Below are 21108 nucleotides of genomic sequence, written 5' to 3' on the forward strand. Positions count from 1 at the left end.
AAAAAATGTAATCTTCACTTTAAATGTGTTTTTATTGTGCAACGTTACCTCTCAGGAATAACAGTTTACCCTTAATTATTACCTCTCAGAGCACAAGTGTCTGCCCAGTGTGAGAAGGTAAGCCCTCAAGGAGTTGAGTCTTCAACCTCAGCTCAATTCTGAAACAGATTCTCTTCAGACAGCTTAAGGGTGGTAAAACTACCAAAGCCATGCTATACAGGCCATTTTAAGTTGTTCCCTACAACATTACATTACTGTTTGATCACCAAATAGATGGAACAATTGGCTTGTTATTGTGTGACCTACACAAGTAGCATATAGTAATGATGCTAACTGCAAATAATTAAAACATTGTGCAATCATACAAGAATTTTCACTGCTATACGCTACTTTGCAGCTTATACCACTGTATGTCGTTTGTTCCGCCTGTTTAGTAATCATTCACTATGGATTTTGATTTATTTTTTATGATTTTAAAGTGAAACTGAATAAAAATCACTGATGCAAGTTTTCTTGTATATAACACTGGCAGCACCTTTGTTATCATTTTTGAAGTATTTGCTATCTGCATGAGCAGAGACAAGAGATAGGACAGCCTCTATAGGAACACCCTCCTTTTAAGTGGAAAGTGGAAAATAAAGGACAAATAGCTATCACGGAGAGGCAAGGCTGTCATGTTTAACATTTGGCACAGAACAATATTATCATGAATAACCATTTGTGACCTGTACTCTTTGAAATACATCCTGCTAAAGTAATACTTTTGCATCAAATTGTCATCTCAATTGTGCAAAATTACATTTACAGAATTATTAATTCAAACTGATCAAGTACGTTTGATCTACTATGATTAACAGCTCTGGTAGCAATGTTAGATGGGCAAATTTACATGTTGTCGTTTTAATACAACACCGTATGTCCACCCTTTGTATCACTGCATCAACAGTCTATGAAACGAATGTGGTTGAAAGCTTGATTGCCAAAAAAGAAACACAACGAGGGACATTTATGAAGCAAATTAGAAACATAATTAAATGCAAGTCAGGTTGCTTGTCTGCAGAGTCTGTGGGATAATTATGTGTTACCCATGTGCCTAAAACTCTGGAAAGAAAGTGTCAAAGGTATTCTGAAGATTTCCCACTGGCGTCGAGACAGATTTACACTTAAGAGACCCACAATTAAGAAGTGGTCAGGGGCAGGTTTTATTCGGTCATCATGCTACTTTTGCAGCAGGATGAGGAATTTATGAATGAAGCTGACTATAAAAATCTGTCTCACTGCTGTGGTTTAGCATTGCTTTGCTGTGTAACAGAATTGATAAATGTCACCCAAATTATGTAGAATTACCCATCTAACACTGTCTTTAAGCACTTCCAATACAAATATGTTGGATCATCAGTTCTACTACATTTGCCAACAACTGTTTAATTGTGGGGCCAATCTTACTGGCACTAATATATAGACTACTTAACTGTGAAAGTTAACTTATGGTTAACTTTTTATTGCTATACCCATTTTATTAGCACACAGTGCCAACAGAGGTAAACAGCAATAATAAACAGCCATCCACAAAGGAAGTTGTGACAAAATAATACTGAGCGTGAACGCTGGAAGTGTAGAAGGATGGAGAGCTGACCAAATACAGTTAAAACTGTGAGGACAATATGGTTTTGGAGGCCACCATATTCAACAGCTGTTGGCAACATACTACTAACTGGTAACTGACAAACCTTGTCTTTAACCTGCTTCAGTCAGCCTTCAGTGTCTCAGCACATGTTCTTTGCATCATATTACATATTAATTCTGTGATTCTCACATTGTAAATTGTTTGTTTCAAGTGTTTTCTTCACTTGACAGAATACAATTTATAAAGTGTAATTTTACCATCTTAATACTTGACTTTAGAATTTACAGAGAAAAAGAAAACCCCATCATTTAAAGAATCTAGAAGTTTAGGTTTTCTAAAAGAAAAGGAAAATCCAAAATTTGTACTTCATATACTGGGTGAAGGTGGCTAAAAATGGCTTTTCTTGGAGGTGTTGTCAACAGAAAATGTTGAAATCAAATCCTCACAGTGTCCAGAAGCTGGTATAGCAATGTGCTTCTTTATTGCATGTAAAACACAAGAGATAAGGTTGTTGCTTACAGCAAAGTTCATCTCAGTTTTACTCGAAATGTGCTAATGTCCATGGGGCTCATGGTGACCGTACTTAAGTTTAGAGCATCTAGAGATGTATGCATTAAAGATAAGGTTGATGATTTGAGACTTTCAACTTTGAATCCACTGAAAAGTTCATAAACTGAAATCTGAAAACATAAAAGAAACGCACAATCAGTTTTTGCCAATATTTTTGATCGTCACTAAGTTAGGGTCACAGCCCTCAACTGTTTTGTTATAGTGGCATAATTCTATATACAGACGTGTTTGCTGATCAGGATTGTCCGGTTCTCTAAAACTATATACAGTTAGGAGGATCACAACCCTCAAAAAATGTGGTGGACAGCATTGCTTTTTGTTACAGTTCTGCTATCCTACTTATTGTTCTTATTCCCCTAAAAAAAAATGTAAAAGTGATCAAAGTCAAAATAAATAATTTTCCCATTTAAAACATTTGATATAAAGGGATCAGACGTCTGAAAATAAACCTGACATCTAAAACAAAGCAGCAGTGAGAAAACAGGTGATCACTGCCTGAAACCACTCTTCCCACTGCAGCTCTCCATCAGAAGTCATAGGATAGCATTTCCTGCGTGAATTTATAAAATGTATTTTAAGAATGTTGTGGCTCAGCTACAAGTAGCAATATTCCAATGGTTTGACTAGCTAGCTTGGAGTTAACAAGAGCTGAGTTATCAAATGTTTGCTTAATTCACAATAAGGTAACGAGTACTATTTCCTGAAGTGAAATACCTTTCCCTGAGATGTAGAGCAGAAGAGCCCAAGGTCTTTATTTGTAAACTTGCAGTCAAATCCTTTCCTATGCAGAATTAGCGCCGCCTCCTCTGATGGTCCCACCTAAATGCAAGCATAAAGATGTTAGCAATTTTAGAAATAGTCTTTTGACAAATCGGTGACATTCATTTTTATTTAAACCCTCAATTCCAAAAAGTTAGGACACTGTAAAATCTTAAGAAAACCAGAATGCAATGATTTGCAAATCTCATACACCCATATTTTATTCACAATAGAAAACAAACCTCTTAAAACTGAGAACATTTACCATAAAGAAAAAATAAAGTAATTTTGAAATTGATGAAAGCAAAAGTTCTCAAAAAAACTTGGGACAGGGCCATGTTTACCAAGGTGTAGCATCCCCTCTTCTTTTAACAACACTCTGTAAATGTCTGGGAACTGAGATGACCAGTTGCTGGAGTTTAGGGAGAGGAATGTTGGCCCATTCTTGCCTGATATAGGATTCTAGCTGCTCAACAGTCCTAGGTATTCTTTGCCGTATTTTAGGTTTCAATATGTGCCAAATATCTTCAATTGGCCTGGACTGCAGGCAGGCTGGTCGAGCACCCGGACTTTTCTACTATGAAGCCATGCCCTTTTCATAGATAAAGTATGCAGTTTAGTATTGTCCTACTGAAATATAAAAGGCCTTCGCTGAAAAAGATGTGGTCTGGATGGGAGCATAAGCTGCTCTAAAACCTGGATATACTGTATATTTCAGCATTGATGGTTCCTTTCCAGACGTGCAAGCTGCCCATTCCATACACACCATGTTTGCCAAAAAGAATGTCAAATTTCGATTCGTCTGACCATAGAACAGTTTTCGGCCCACAGAAGGACGGTGGCGTTTCTTGATCATGTTCAGATATTGCTTCTTTGCATGATAGAGCTTTCACTTTTTGAATGGCACGACAAACTGTGTTGCAGTCTAAGGACCCGAAGATCATGGGCATCTAATATTGTGTTTCGGGCTTGTGTTTCTGGATTTCTCCAGATTCTCTAAATCTTTTGATATTATGTACTAGAAATGATGATATATTTAAAGTCTGCAATTTTACGTTGAGGAACATTCTGAAATTAGTCAACAATTTTTACACACAGTTTTCATATAGATTAGTGAACCTCTGCCTATTTCTACTTCTGAGACACACGGACTCTCCAATATGCTCTTTTTATACCAAAATCCTGTTACTGACCTATTTCTAGTTAACCTAATTAGTTGCAAAATATTCTTACAGCTCTTCCCTGTTAGTACCACTTACTTTGCCAGGTTTTTGTTGCTCTTTCCCAAATTGAGAAGTGTTGCCTCCATCATCTTCAAATTACCTTATATTTTATGTTTTTTTTTTTTAAATGGTACAATTTTCTCAGTTTAAAAATGTCATACGTTTGTTTTCTATTGTGAATAAAATATGGGTTTATGAGATTTGCAGATCACTGCATTCTGTTTTTCGTAGATTTTACAAAGCGTCCCAACTTTTTGGGAAAAATCCTAACAAATTACATTTTGGAAAAGTATAACTAATTCATCTGCATAATTTATACAAATCTAAACAATTCTATGCCTTAGTGCTAAATTTAAAACTGTCCACCTGTATTTAACTACACAGAGCCGTATATATGGTGGTCATGGATTCAGAATACAGCAGGGTAGCACGTTATTCATATGTGGATATGAACTGTCTGAAATTGTGTCAGCCTAAGAAAATGATGCTGCCAGTATAATTTCTGGACGTTTACAAATAGGAGCAAGATCTTGATTAGTAACTCACCTAACAGCAACAAGAAAAAACACAACACCAAACCAGGAAAGGATTCGCTTGCAAAGGATTAGCTTGCAAAAACCGGTCAGGATTAGAAGAAAGCCAAATAAAAGTATAAAAAAAAAAAAACGATATACAGATTGTAAGGTAGGGAAGACTGCTGTCCTGCAAGATTAATAACAACTGATTAACCTTGCAAGACTAAAGCTGGATACACACTTTTTTTAATGTAAAAAAATACGACGGATTCCTCCATTCCTCCATCCACGCTACACAGTGTGGATGAACAAATCTCCCGCTGTGTACATTTTGATGGTGGTGACGGGCACTGTCAGAATACCAAACCGATGCTTGGGCTCCCTGTACACTGTTACCTTATGAGATTTATATCAAATCTCCATGAACATATGTATATCATTTTTGTAATTAAACATATTCTATGTTGGGTGACTGATTGAAGTAAGGAAGATTGTTTTTACTCCTTGAGGAATTGATTACATGGGGATTTTAAATATAATTAGGACTCTGTCCAGGCATAGCCTGTTAATGGTAAATGGTCAAGACAAAAGACCATAAGATCCATGAACACTTCGGAGCCGAGACCCTTGATTCTCACAATAGGTACATACTTTAATTTTGTCTCTGGCTAAGACCTTCAAAAGATCCTTGTATGTAGCAAACAACTAGATTGTCTGCCCTGGTTTACATAAAATCATGACCATGGGTTAGCCTGGGGTCACCTGACCACCTGGAATTTTCCCAGCATAAAAGTTGAATACCATAGAGTGCAATTAAAGATTTGAATAGAAAGGGGTTGGAAGTTCTAACAAAGAGTATTTGGAAGTATCCAATCCTTAGAGGAGGATTCTAATTTGATTAGATTAAGTATTGGAAGGCCACCAATTGATGGCCCTCAATGCTTCCCTATGAACACCAGAGATATATCATGGTAGGCTTTGGAAAAAAGCAAGTCTTTTTAGACCACCAGAATGGGGCCCTCATGTGACAATTAACTGGTATATATACCTGTACTCCCTCCCCACTTAAATGTATGTCTATCGTTTGTCTCTTTTATATCAAGGTATGTATTTTGCATGCTTAAATCTTTTGTGTTTTGTAGTTAAATAGATTGTTGGTTTGCTGTATTTAAGTCTTAATATCATATACCAATACATTTCTGTTATTGTGTTGAGCTAAAAAATCTCATGATTGAATCCTCAATCATATACTTGTAGGTGTGAACGCTTATTTAGCGGATCGTAACTTACAGTAATTGGGGTAAAAGTACTTTACTCTGCAAGGGCAGCACTAGAGAATATAACACACCCTCTAAGGAAAGACAAACACGTGTAAACCTTTTCATCCAAATAATTCGTTTTTAAAAAGGAAGAACTTCTTAAATCTATAAGACTGTGAAAAATCCTTTAGCTAAAAAAAAAAAAAAAAAAAAAGCCCAGACTGAGGTGTAGGATAATCCTGTTATAACAAGGAAAGTAGTTCAGTAGATAAAGCCTGCGGGTAGTAAATCCTGCAGGTAATAATCAGGAAGGTAAAGAACCTTCAGAACAAGCATTTCATATTCTTCAGTTTACCCATCCTTAGATATGGTGGCTGCATGTGTTTTCCGGCTTTTTTGTCAACAGTAACACACTTGCTGTCCTAGGTTGACAACCCTCATGCGCCATAATGTACGCTATAGAGAAGCAGTGTTGTCACACCAAGATGGGACAATTAACCACCTCTCCAAAACAGAGAAGATGGGTTCTGTAGTCCTCAGAGATAGCTGGCAACAGTGTAACTGATAACAATACAGCACAGGTAGAGTGTGCAGGAAATGATCAACTAAAGATTTGATGGCATCAACAGTTATTTTTTGCATTATCATTTGAGTACCAACTTGTATTACACCTTCAGGCCATTTTTTTTTAGTTTTGCTTTCTAGCACTGTGATACTTTGATCATTTCTCAGTCTTGCAACACTATACACAAATATATTTTATACTTTCTTTTTTAGACAGAGCTTTCTTTTGATGGTATTTAATAACCACATAAAGGAAAAAAGACAAAAAAACATTTTGAAAAAAAAAATCTAATTTTCTGTTAAAATAAAAATGCAAGGGCAGTGCAAAAACCGCACACTGACACAATTTTGGAAAGAAGACTCCCCAAGGTGATTTTATTTTATATTAATTGGAAATTAAGAAATATGCTTGAATTTAGCGGGGGTTAAAACATGGAACTTGGTATGGGTGCACTAGATACATTATTGTACAGATTATACACAAAGATCAAAAGGTGAAGGGGTTTAATGAACGTGACATACAGTAAGATGATGATGAGAAGGTTAATGGACAGACGTGCAACATAAGAGAGGTAAAAGGTTAATATGCAGATCACAGACAGGTTAAAACATCAGATGTGTAGGAGAGGCGGTGAAAGGGTTAAAAAAAGAAAGGACCACACAGTCATTGAAAGTAAATAAATGGATCCACAGCTGCTCCTGACCCACTCATTTCCCATTCATAAATTACTATGATTTCTCTCCTTCCTCTGTTGTAAGATGAAGGCGAGGGATCAAACATGTAAACACTAGCATGTGATCGATGTGATTGGTCATCAGAGCGATCACATGGTACTGAGCCACATGGATTAGTTCAGTAGACAGCGATTGACGGGCAGAATGGCTGTCCTCGGGTCTTTTCTTCAGTGAGGTTTTAAAATGGTGGTAGGGAAACAGTATCCAAATTTGCTGCTTAAAAACGTATGGTGGTAGAAAAGTGGTTAAACAGGTATAAAATGCATTCAGTAGCATAACATCAAAATAGATCAAATAAGAAAATGTCATTGTTGGGATTGGGGTAGGGTATTGGGATCAAATACCCTTTACAGAATGTTTGAGGAAATCTGCCAAGAGGTTTATGTTAAAATACAGGTAGGGCACGTTTGACTAGGCACAAAAGAGGATACCTGAAGCTATGAGGAGAGGACACAGGATCTTGCGGCAGCTGATGCTTGATACTGAACACTGTTTGTGCGATTGTATTTGTATGTGCTAGCTTGGAACTGTTCTTAGAACAATGTTATGGTGGTTCCTTTGGGTTAACTCTTGAAAAAGCAGCATTCCAAGGTCTCTCCAACAGACCTCACCCAAGAAAACCTCCAGATGTGCCATATTACTGCAGAAACATTGTGAAAAATTCCCAACTGGGAGAGCAGATTGAAGTCTGACCAGAGACTGGTCCAACTACCACAGAAGGGATGCATCCACTTTACAATGGTACAACGATCTGACATAGCATAGAAGACTAGTTTCTATCAGGGAAATGATGACGGTAGGAAACTGCAGCTACTTGAAGTGAATCACAAACATGTGAAAAAGACACCTTTGGCCCTTTTTGTAGCCTTGCCAACCTGACCTATTATCCTAATGTTATGCTAACAATTTACACAAACCAATTTTTTTCTCCTGTGTCGCAAAGGGGAAAAAAAAGCACTCCCAACGTAAAATGCATACATTCGATTTGAGCTTTATCATTTTGCAGTGTTACATCAAAATTATACTAATTTTAATCAGCGGACTTTGATTATATTTTGGTGTACAAATTATGTAAACACTATGTTAAAAAAAAAAAATATCATAATTTTTTTCCTATATATGCCCAAAACAACCCAAAGAAATAAAAATGTATGTATCCAAATTTGCTATGAAATCAATTCCCCTATCTGTTTCAATACAAATGATGTATAATATGTCAGGGTAGACTACAAAACCTAAAAGATGCAGCCTGTGCAACCCAGACATTGCCGAAACGCAAAACATTATTTTTTTAGGTTTTAAGGGGATTTAGAGAGAAAAGAGCCGGATGTCTCAAGAGGTTAAAAAATGAATAGTATGAGAGAAGGGAGTACCTCAATTTTCTTCAAGAGGACACCAACAGGAGTACATCAGGTATAGCAAACTAGAACTCCCACCAAAGACATTGCTACATTCTAAAGTGTGTGTTTGTATGTGTGTTTGTATATATGTGTGTGTGTATATATATATATATATATATATATATATATATGTGTGTGAGTGTGTGTGTGTGTGTGTGTATGTATGTGTGTGTGTATGTATATGTGTGTGTGTATATGTGTACACATATATTTACATTCTTTTTTTGTATTCCAACACACTAACAATGCAACACCACAATGTCATCCCAATCATGTGGGACTTGCCACATACCTTAGCTTGAATAGTTCGTAAATTAACTAAGTGAACATCACACGGCATTGAAGACATGAGAGGAGAGAAGGCATCTAGTAGTGGAGGAGCACCAGTGTCCTCTGTTGCAGCCATTGATATTATTGGTTGGTTTAAGATGGTTGATGTTATATGACTTAAAAGGGATGGGTAACTGACAGCTCTTTTGTCTTCACTCTTTATGGAGAGAAAAGAAAAAGTTACATCTGCAACACAATTACATAGAAGCACAAAATCTGTCATGTGTGCTTTTGCAAACCGTTTCCTGAGAAGGTGATATTAACTTTCTGAGATGCAACAACTTAATTTATACAAGAGCATCTTATTTTTGCAAAAAAAACAAAACAAGACTACAAAAGGGAGCTAAATCTTCCAATGAAAGGTTAGACCCTTGCAGTGCAGGAGGAGCTGGTAGTACAAGACAAAAATTGATTATGCTGCCTTAACATAAAAGCTAACATAAAGCCAACAAAACAAGGCTGCACTTAATGATCTGAGAACTTCGAGTCTGCATTGTTGCTCTATCTTGGATAGACATTAGTAAAATTGTAAGCATTTAACGTTCCACCAATGTGCAGACCTCCTCCATCAACACTTGTTAAAAATGTCACCAGCACACCAAATTGAAGTGAAGAGCACGTCTGTTTATGGACGCTTCACGTCAAAACAAAGAACAACGTTTCAGGGACACACAGGGTCCCCTTTAAAAGGCTTGGAATGACAATACAGCTAAAGAAAAACCTGTCTTGTATAGCTAAACCAACAGTGCAAATGAACACATACTAAAATCACAAATCTAGATCTTACACCAATATGTCAAGTGAAGATCACAACACACGGTCGTCAATCAAGAATGATGACTCAATTATAATTAAACCAGCAGATAAGGGGGTGCGTTTGTTGTTATGGATTACAGTGAATACAGAAAAGGAATGTTGATCTGACAAATCCAGCTACGAACTTGTCTACGCATGATAAAATGCATAGCATTTGGACACGATTAGTGGCTTTCATTGATATGGGGAAACCGAATTACTGGATCACTGCGACCACTGCCGATTTCTTATTTATTGTACATGCTCGGATCCCAGTGGAATATGGTTTACTCAAAATACACAACGGCACTAATCCACTCAGTTTTTGCCCAAAAGTCTCATTCTCTGAATCCATCACCCAGCACTTTGCTCAATTCGTAGACTTCTTCCTACAACCTCTGGTGCGTGATTAGTATATCAAGGATACTAACAATCTTTTACAGAAATTAAACTAATTCAGAACTTTTGAAAATAGTTGGCATTTGGCCATGATGGATATATATTTTGTCATTATATACATGCATTCCCAATGCGGCAGGGATTACTGCTGCTGAATATTTTTTTACATTTAATAGGAAACGTGAAGTTCCAACTGCTTTCATACTTTGTTGTCTGGAATTCATCTTGGAAAATAACAGGTTTTTGTTTGAGAAACCAGTGTATAAACAGATTAGAGGTACAGCCATGTGTAGTTCAGCTGCACCTAATTTGTTGGCTTCATGGGAAAGTGCCATGTAAACCCATCTGCCCTATACATTAATCATGTGAAGGTGTGGATGAGGTACACAGATGACATTTTTGGATGGCAATACCCAGGTTTTTGACGAGTTTATAACATTCCTCAACAACATACAGCCTGGCATAAAAAATGTAATCCTGAGATATCGAATCGGGAGATTTCTTCCTTGAATGTCCGGTTTACCATTCATGATCATCAGATCTCCACATCCATTTACAGGAAACCCACTGACAGAAACATGATTTTACACTATAACATTGTACACCACAGCATCTTCGTGACAATCCTCCGGTCTCCCAGTTCCTCAGGGTAATGCACATCTGCTCCGATGTTCATACTTGAGAGTTGCATATAAAAGAGATGCATGATACATTTCTTGACAGAGGTTACCCCCTGGCCAAGCACTCTCTCTGGCCATAGCGAAGTTCAATAAGAATCCTGGGACACAATTCATTGCACGAGACAAGCCTGAGAGAATTGCAGACATTTACCATTGCCTCTAGAGATGTACACAGAGCAACTGTTGACAACCTGACTATTCTTCAGGCGAACAGGAGCCTATCCAATATTGCAAAAAATTGGCCTTTAAATGTGTATAAATGCAGTATGACAAATATCTTTTGGTACAGGCAGACCCAAGATCCAAATATTGCAAGAAACCATTTGTGTTATATAATCATATAAGACAGGATGTTACAGGTGTTTCCATTGTAATATTTGTAATGCAATAATTTGCAGGGAACATTTTACAGACCCATATAATGGTAAAAAGGACAAGATATGTATTTATTAAAATGTCCCTGTGCATTGGTCTATGTGGGCACACCGATAGGTACCTTCAAACGCTGCTTCCAAAAACATCATAGCGATATTCGCATAGCAATTGGCAAGATGTTGAAAGGGGGAAGACGTGGATGTAAATAAACCAGTTGCATTACATTTTGCAACCGACACCAGACGCATGGTAATAGAACAAACACAGACGCATTCCCAGAGGGGGAGACAGGGCAAAAAAGTTCTGCACTCTGAACACCCTGCATTCCAGGGGCTTCAACACAAATCTAGGGCTATCCTGTTTTTCAGATGAGAGGTAAGCTCTATGTTACATATCCATTTTTAAGGGCATGTTTATGTATGGAGTTATTGATTGCCTACCACTGGAATGTTACTAACACAGCAGCCGGCATCAATGGTTATCTAGTCACACTGCATCTTCACATGCTTGTGCTATCAGACACTACATATGTCAAAAACATTCCAGTTATACATGCGCCAGCAGACACGTCTAAAGTGCCTCGTTTGCGCAGACAGACTGATCATTTTATGTGGTCTATAGTATTACACACAATTAAATGTCGCAGTCCCTGTGATAGCTCCCTACAACCAATCAGGTCTTGCCAAGAACATGATGAAACATGTAACGTGCTCACCACACACCTGCAGATTACTTTACATGCAGCCATCACACCCGGCTGCTGTACATGCTTCCAACCGCTGTTAATTTGTTTTGGCATTCATTTATCTGATCAGTGTGGCTTTATTTCATTTAATTTTTATTCTCTTCTGGAACATCTTCACCATCTCATGTTTGATGTATTTATGATATGCTTTATGAAGGTTATGGCAAAGATATACACACTGTCCTGATGTTGAATTACAACGTTTTTGAATAGTTTTTGGTGGGAGAATGATGTCAGGGGGTTGGTTGGAGTGGTTTTCTGTTCCTTTACACCATTATATAAGATAGATTTTTCTTTAGCTGTATTGTCATTTCAAGCCTTATAAGGGGATCCAGTGTGGCATGTTGTTGATGGATTCATTTTACATACTTTTTCTCATTTTATGTTCACTTTAAGCATTGCTTTCACTCTAATATATGATAACAGTGCTGCACCACAAATCACTTTTCCCCCCCATATAGTGTTCCTTAATGATCACTAAATCTCTTAAATTATATTTGAATCCTATTAAATAGCATACTCATATTGCACTGTGCAATTCCTATTTCTTTGCAATGCTGCGCCAGTGAATAGTCTTTATGTGGACATCCAGATTTGTTGCTTTGTGCACAAAGATAAAGATGTCCAATCTTTATAGATCAGCTTTGGAAAGCAGTATTGTTTGGCTACAAATTCAATGTCTATGCTGTGCCAATAATATCAAAAACCAAAGTTGAAAAGTGCACCTGGCATTGTGGGGAAAAAAAGTTAACTCGAGAAAAAAAGTAAGCTGTGAAATAGATTTGGTGTTCATGATCAGATTAATAGTTTGTAACCTGGGAAAACGTGAAACTATGATATGAAAAGTTAATTAAGTAAAGCACACATTTGGTAAATGCTGCTCAATTAAATAATTGAAGGAAACTGGGCAAGTGCTTGCAACCAGATGGGAAGCTAACTGGGTAAGAGTGTTTGCTTTCTATTACCCTTTGCTACCGAATACATGCATGGCAAGTATGCTTACATACCTCTTGTATTCCAGACCTTTGCTCTAAAAGAATCCTGAATAAATTAAATGTGATTTTGTTATCTTGAAGACCTTGCCCAAGACCACGATTATCATCCTGCATTAGTCGACGGTCCATGAACACTTCCAGCTGACCTTGTGAGTAAAATGAAGAGATGGTTTACCCAATCAAATGTCTGGAAACATTACATTTAAATTACAGTTTAACATTATGCTCCCTTTATTCTCTCCATAAAACAGATAGGAGACGTCAGGCTTAATGTACATTATGAAGCTTGCAATAAAATAAAAGAAGCGAAACAGCAAGCAGCTCAGAAGAAAGAGCTATTCATCCCATCTCTGCAGACATGTCTGTTGGGCTAGGCTGGTTTTTAGCGAGCCAATAACTTTCAGATATCAGTAGCACACAGAAAATGTCACCAATTTTGGAAAACATCTAGAAGATATTTTAACGTAAAGAGTATTATATACCCCTTATTTATTCCAACCCCTTGAAAATGATAACACCCTCTTTTCTGGAAAACTGTATACCAGTACATAAAACTAAAGCACAGAAATTATGCAGTGGGAGGCCCACCCAATAAAGTTGATCTATACACTGAAGGGTAACAAATATGCAGCCTCTGGCAACCAAATTTGTGTGCATCCCTCAGACGTGAGTGGACAGATATTATTCCCATCAAATTCTGTTCTCACACACGGGCATCTTCTTGTACTAACAGCCAAGCAACAAAAGGTAAAAATAAATTTAGGAAAGTAGAAAATGGAGGACAAAAGCTTTGGTTCTTAAAGCAAAAAGGTGAAATGCAACTTTAAATGAAACAATGATCATTGATTAAACTAGTTAACCAAGCTGTTAATTCTTGGACAATTTTATAAAAGCGAGGAGACAGGCAGTAGTTTTTTACATGCTACAATGCTGTCTGGTGGCTCTGTAACCACTGAACGTGAAAGTTGCTATTTGTAGACAGCCTTTATTGCTTTTTCATGCTGTAAATATTTGAGGTAAGGGACACATCAAGCAAATGACTGCAGTCAAATCCATCACAAATTGATTAAAGACTACTGAACAGCAGAAACTGAGAAAACAAAATCTTGTCAAGAGGTGATCATTAACCTATTTAACCCACACATAAATATTTCTCCCTTGTGCCACTAAAAAAATGGCTATGTGCACAAAAGGATTAGTGTTCATAAAGGAAAAGAAAAATGGTAATTAAGTGCATAAACTTGAGATTGAGAAAGTGTGGAATTTAGGAGAAAAAAACAAAACAGGTATTTCTTTCCTTAACATAATACTTCATACATATAACATGCATATCTTCCATCAGTCCCTGACCTTAAAAAATTACAACTAGCTCTCCCCAATACATTTATACCAACATACACTGTCAAGAACCAAGGAAAACAGCATTTAAAAAATAAAAAAAAGGAAGGAACCATGGTCATCTTAAAGTTACAAAGTATATAACATTAAATGGAAATAAAGTTTGTAACGATTCCAAATGAACGACCGGTTGCAAAAGAGAGCAGGAAAAACCCCCAAAAATTCTTCAGGTATATTAATAGTAAAAAGATAATGTCTGAGTAATGTAGGTCCCTTACAAGAGAACTCAGATAGTGACTGAGAACAAAGAAGGCAAATACACTGAAAACATGCTTTTATAAAAAATAAACAATGATATGGTCCTGAAACAGACAGACAAAATTAAAGTGCACAAAGCACCTGGACCAGATGACTTACGCATACATTTCATCAGAGAATTAAGCTAGATTTCCATATTTTTTACTGTATCTACATTTTTAATGACTGGCTTTAGGGCTGCAACAACTAATCGACATAATCGATTATAATCGATTATTACTTGGTACCAATGGGTTGGTGCAAGGCCAATGTGATACCTATATTTAAAAAAGGGCTCAAAGTCTACCAAGTAGGTACAGACATGTAAGCTTAACTTCCATAGTTGGGAAGATACTTAAGAGTTTGATATGTTTTGCTACAAAACATTATAAGCGATAGTCTGCATGGATTCACAAAAGACTGAAGATGTCAAACAAATCCACTTTCTTTTTAAGCGGAAGCAATACATAAGACAAAGGAATGGCTGTCGATATAGTATACTTGGACTTTGCAAAAGCATTTGACATAGTTCACCACAGACTGCTATTGGATAGAAAACTGTCTTGAAGACCGTATTTACAGAGTAGTAATTACTGGTTCATATTCTGAATTGTCTAAAGGATATTAGTGGTGTACCCTAAGGTTCTGTTTTGGGACCCTTACAGTCAACCTGATTATAAATTATATAGAGTTTGGCATTAAAAGTACCATTTCTGTGTTTGCAGATGAGACCAAGTTACGTAGCGGAATACAGTCCTTACAAGAGGTCTCCAACTTACAAGCAGATCTGAATGCACTGTGTAATCAAGCATCTGTGTACTAAATGAAGATTCATTTTGATAAATGTAAAGTTATGCATTTGGGTAATCAAAACATGCATACACTCTAGGGAGAATACAATTGGGGAGTCAATGATCTAGAAGGAGCTGGGTGTTCAGGTAGATCATAGACTTAATAGCATACAATGCCAAGCTGCAGTTTCTAAAACAAGCAAAGTACTTTCTTGTATCAAAAGGGGTACAGACTTCAGAGCCATAATCTCCCGCTATACAAAGCATTAGCAAGACCTAAATGGGGAATATGCAGTTTCGTTTTGGGCACCAGTTCACAAAATGGATGTTGTGAAAATCATGCCGTCCTCTGGATCAGCTATAAGTAATTTTGTTTATGGAAGTTTTTCTATAAGTGGAACTTTATGGACTTGCACCTTTTTTCAACTTCTGAAACTATTAGCCAACTTCAGCCTGAGGCCATTTAACCTACTAGTACGAGTTAGACTTACCAATCTGAGTACCATACTTTCCTCCCACAATCCATAAATACAGTTTTAGGTCTGCTGGCCTTCATTGAAATTGGTTATAGCGTGCGTGCGTGTATATATATATATATGGGACGAACATTAGGCTTTAAACTCTTTAAACTCCCAACACCAAAACTGGGTCTTTTAGATTCTGCAGACATGATACATAATTTAAAGTATAACTGTGGTCTTTTAATACAATCCTTTCACCCATCTGAGTGTATCCCACTAGGACAAATACTTACCTTCCTTCAGCCTTGCCTCAGTGATCTTTACTATGTGGTTCTGCTTGATGCAGCATAGCCTATCTCCAGAAATGGCATGAAGTTATGAAGCTATGAAGCAGCACTTTTTGGGGAGAAAGGCTGCCCTGCTCCTGGCGGGGCAAGTGAAAAACACTGGATCTCAGCTGAATGCATCTGCCCTGTTAGGAGGCACTCGGGTGTGTGTATTAACCTTCTGTCAATACAAGAAGTACCATTAAAACAATTTTAAATGAACATTACTTTCGATTAAAAAAAGACCATTACCTTAGCCAACGTCACCTCTAGGAAAAAAACATTGTCAAAGCATAAAGGTCAGGCAGTAAGGAATAGGTCAAGTAACATTAACTACTCACCACTTTTCAAACTGGCAATGCCAAGAGGCTGTGCAGCATGCAGAGTTAATCGGCTGAAAATGTCTTGAATATAAGCCATTGTGCTCATTGGATAAACATTAGCCTGAAGAGGCACTTTGCTTAAAGTTTGGCGTGGCTGGATCTGTAAAAAATTAGGACCACAATCATAAACTTAATAAAAAGACAAGAGTTTTGTACACACCATAAAATTATTTTCTCCGGCACCATTGAGTGACACAGCTCGATGACAGTTGAGAGTTAGACTAGGCTAGAGTTATACTATCACTTTCAGGAGAAATTTATATTAGGCACATAGAAAACTGAAGGGCTTCCCCCCTGAGGCTATAACATATCCAAACTCAACTGCTCAATTGTAGCAAGCAGTCCATATAAAGAATAATAGCATAGAAGGGGAGGAAGCTGCGTTCCTCAATAGACTCAATAGACTATTTTATGGCGAGTATAAAAATCCTATTTTCTCCAGCATACATTAAGGAACACAGCTGATGATAACCTAGGTAAAGAGTCCAGACTTAGGTATAGGAACAATCAAAAACAGGTGAAATAGCCCACAATAATGACCAAACAAAAGGAGACCAAGGGCAATAAATAGTAGATGCAGAACGAAACTAGTATATGCAGAGGCAGGCACAGCAACGTAGAATCTGTGACACCGAGGCATGGCGACAAAAGCCCAAGAAAAGGAGGTACTATCTTGTAACTTATAGGCTTGCACAGAAACCTATCAAGCCCACTTAGAGATAGTGGATCTGTAAGCCAAAGAATCTCTTGTGGGACTTTCTGCAATGACAAAATAGAAATCCCTCTGCAGGGATTAGGTATGCCCCCCCCCTTTTTTTTCTATGTGTAACTGAACCTTTACACTTTACTCAAACATTGTTGATTGATAGATTGAAATATGTTGGCCCTTTTTTCACATTTTGAGAGATGTATTGCTACTTTTATGTTGATTTAGGAATAATGCTTTTATATATTTTTACATATACTTATTTTGAATGTATATACACGATACAAGGTAATGAATCTGTGTTTTATTATTGCGCTACGTTTTTGATGTACAAAGCAAGCTTTGATCTTATTGCAATCATGTTTTTTTATATGTATTCTCAAGGTTTCTTTGTATTTTACCTTAAACCTGATGAAAGAGAAGTATTTGAATCCCCAGAAAGTGTTGGCTATTTCACTCAATTGTACCCTGACCTCAGAGGAATATAGTTGTATCTGGGCTATTTAAATTGGTGTGACGCTTCAATTCCTACTGTGTTCACTTTTAAGCCTAGGAATATAGAACAGTCAAAGTCTGAGTGCAGATGGGATCATGGGTTAAAGGGAATATCTCATTAAGGAGTAGACAGATCGAGAAGTTGTCTGGGTGTTTCCAATTCTTGCAAATAAAACCATTGAAATAGGATATGATGAACAGGATAATGACTGGGTTTATGAGAACCAAGCACAGACACAAGATGTAAAGTAAGGAACGGTGAAATTCTCTAATTTTAGTGAACACACAGCCAAATAGAAAGGAAAAAGTTGCCTTCTGTATTGCTGAAAACCACTGCTGAACAAAATTCAGCTTCTGGGTTCTCTTCCTCTAAGAAAAGAGGGACAATGAGTGCTCTGGAGGAAGCCTATCAGAATCCAAAATAAAAGGCATTCTGTGGGCCAGATTCTGGTAACGAAGGAGTCAGAGGCCATTTAACTATGTGATCAGATGTTATGCGATCAGATGTTATGCGATCAGATGGAGCAACAACAAACCGCATTACAAAGTCATAAATCCTAGCAGAACAGTAGAAAGTACCACTGCTGTGAGGCAGCATGGGAAAAGAGCACCCAAGGAAGGGGGAGGTGGGGGTGTTCAGAAATAACAGGCATAGGGTTATTACATGAATTGCCCACACCTTAAAGCCCCAGGAGTCTGAGGGTTCTGCCTGCTTCTACTTATCAGTTTGCCATACAGTGGCCATGAATAAACCCCCCCAAAAACAATAGGAGGCATGCACCACTCCCACTGTTTAAGGGTTAATTACAGACCCAACCAGCAGGTCAGCTCCAGTGCCTTTGGATTCACACAGCCTTGCACACCTGTGTACCTACTCATTGTAACATGCAGGGAGATAATGGCCCAGGTGATACTGCAAAGTCCTGAGACGTGCAAGTAGTAAAGGATGGGCTGCAGCAGAGACTGGCACCAGGAGAGTGTCTGTACATTTTGCTTTGTTTCACAGTTTCAAGTCGCATTCACACTAGGCAGCATGGTAATGCACACAAGTCATTTTTAATTGGCTGCCTATGCACCACAACAGATTAAAAAGCATAACCGACACATTTTTAAAAACACAGTGCCCCACAATACATAGTATATGGGTTGTGGTGTGCTGTGGTTCATTGGGCTCTACTGAAAAATGCATTGGGGTGACATTTACAATGAAAGGCACAGCAGCTCACGGCACATATAGCAAGTGATGCACATTTGCAGTGATGCAATACTTGCACTTCAGCGTGCATAGCTACAATGCACAAATGTGAATGGGCCCTCAGGTGTCTCCTCATGTATACTGAAAAAAAAAACAGAATGAAGAGACTACACTAATCCCAAAAGTAAATGCATCAGAGGTCACGGACGATTATAGAGAACGGCGGGAAATATCAAATGGTGTTTTGAGCAAAACCGCACCCGGGCAATGGACCAAAGAAAAAAAACACAGCATGAGATAATAAAGAGGGGTCTCCTATGTGGCCAGCTAGCAAATTAACAGAAAGTAAAATGCAAACTCAGAAGTAAAAAGGGGAAAATTAACCCTTTCATAAAATGGCCCATCAGCTACAGCCATTTCTGTAGCAAATACCACATACACAGCTTTTTACAGAGCATAAAGCCTGCTAGTCGCTCACAACAGTGAGTCTTAAGAGATGGGAGAAGAAATACCCACAGCTCTGGTCCCATTAACTGAGAAAATATTGACCTGAATTGAATTGCAGAATATTGTGCTTACTGGGACACACACAGGTTTGTCACTCTTTGCAAGTGGAAAAACCTGTGCTTGTTGGCTAACTGGAGAAAGAGAGAGAGAGACTTACAGGATTTCAATTATTCAACCTGAGTCTACCATTAGCTGTTGAAAAATCATCCACATCAAATGAACAATAAGGAATAAAATTAGTTATCCATTGTGTTAAGGACACTAAGCAGAACTGAACAGGTGCGAGGAGTAGAGCCTTAAGAGGGCTGTATTTCAGTTGTCTATGTTCCTAGTGTCCATTTCTCCTTTAGGAAGGATAAGAATACGTGGCTACTTCATAATCAAACTGTGTCCCTCAAAGGACTAGAAAAAAAAAATCAAATTTCCAAGTTTGAAACTAAATTCACACTTATAATATGCAGTAAACTGTTGCAAAAAATGTGCCTGTTCTGTTGGGATCTCCAGATTCATTAGTAGATAATAGCGGAAAACATTTAGATAGAAAGCTACAAATGTGTAGCAAAATTTAGTTATCACGAAAGATGGAGAAAATAGTCTTCTGTTATTTGTAAAGGGTTAGTGAATGCTTAAACCCAGATTAACATTTTGTATGCAATCTGTCTGAAAGGGATTTAACTTAGTCTTTAAGTGACCCGTCATAAGAGACAAAGACGAGCTGTCATTGCTGGTCTACTTCTAAAAATGTATTTTTTTCTACAACCCTCCTTCCTCAGCAGCACATACTCCCTTTCCTTCACTTTCTGCCACTCCATCTAGCCACTAAAGAACTTTTAGGTATAAAGGAGCATGTCACTTGCTCCCATCTCCCCTTCCTGCCATGGGTCAGCATTGGGGCTTGGCACAGCACCATTACATAGAGATCGGAAGAGAGTCCGTAGTCCCAGGTAAGCACCGACTAGAGTGACTCTAAGCTCACACAGGGCTTCCTGTCTGGCTTCTGGTGGCTGAGAGTATGTGCTGCTGGTGAAGACGGCATTAAAGCCAGCCTGTTGCTTCATGTTGCAAGAGCAAAAGCACAACTTTGCTAAAAACCTTTCTTTTTGCCAAAGATGTTAACTATTACACAGCAAAAATTTCAGGCATACAAGCTATTAGACAAGTCACCATTCTTACAAGCATACAGTGCCCACGATTTATTAGAATACATACTTTTCCTGCTTTAGGTCTGCTAATTCACAAAGTGCCAATTTAATTAGCAGGAAGTAAATGTAAATAAGATTTAAGTAAATTAACCTTTACTATTCTAACAGCATCAGGAAAATGAAAACAAAAAAATTGGTTAGGTAAAGTGGTTAGAGATGGCAAGTTTCCTTTTTATCAGTTTTTCCATTTAGTTCCAGTAAACACGCTACTAAAGAATGCAGGAGACTTGCGTCTCATGTGGTGGTTCAAATATATGATGAGCAGTCAATTTTAGCAGCAGCAGTATTATTGCTGGCTTGGGAAAGTGTTATGCAATTGCATAAAATCATTTGAACATGTTTTAGTAACAATGCTGCAGATTTTGATTAATGTAATACCATCAGCAATTGTATGAAACCCAAGTATACTTAAAATGGAACTTGCACTATATGCAAG

At 37.6% G+C, this 21108-nt stretch overlaps 1 protein-coding gene across 2 annotated transcripts in view; it reads right to left on the minus strand.

Moving 5' to 3' along the window:
- Positions 1 to 1947: 1947 nt before the first annotated feature.
- MAN2A1 (mannosidase alpha class 2A member 1) overlaps positions 1948 to 21108 on the minus strand; it is a 126109-nt gene continuing 106948 nt past the window's right edge. The window contains exons 18-22 of one of the 2 annotated variants that reach the window (XM_018559312.1): positions 16526 to 16667; positions 12984 to 13117; positions 8945 to 9139; positions 2912 to 3016; positions 1948 to 2307 (exon numbers count right to left, since the gene is read on the minus strand). In XM_018559312.1, coding sequence (XP_018414814.1) covers positions 2155 to 2307; positions 2912 to 3016; positions 8945 to 9139; positions 12984 to 13117; positions 16526 to 16667 — 729 coding nt within the window. In that variant the 3' untranslated portion in view covers positions 1948 to 2154. The remainder of the gene's footprint in view (positions 2308 to 2911; positions 3017 to 8944; positions 9140 to 12983; positions 13118 to 16525; positions 16668 to 21108) is intronic. The other variant, XM_018559313.1, reaches the window with a different exon arrangement.

The sequence above is a fragment of the Nanorana parkeri genome, unplaced genomic scaffold (genome assembly GCF_000935625.1).
Source record: "Nanorana parkeri isolate BGI_ZX_2015 unplaced genomic scaffold, ASM93562v1 scaffold388, whole genome shotgun sequence".
Lineage (NCBI taxonomy): Eukaryota > Metazoa > Chordata > Amphibia > Anura > Dicroglossidae > Nanorana > Nanorana parkeri.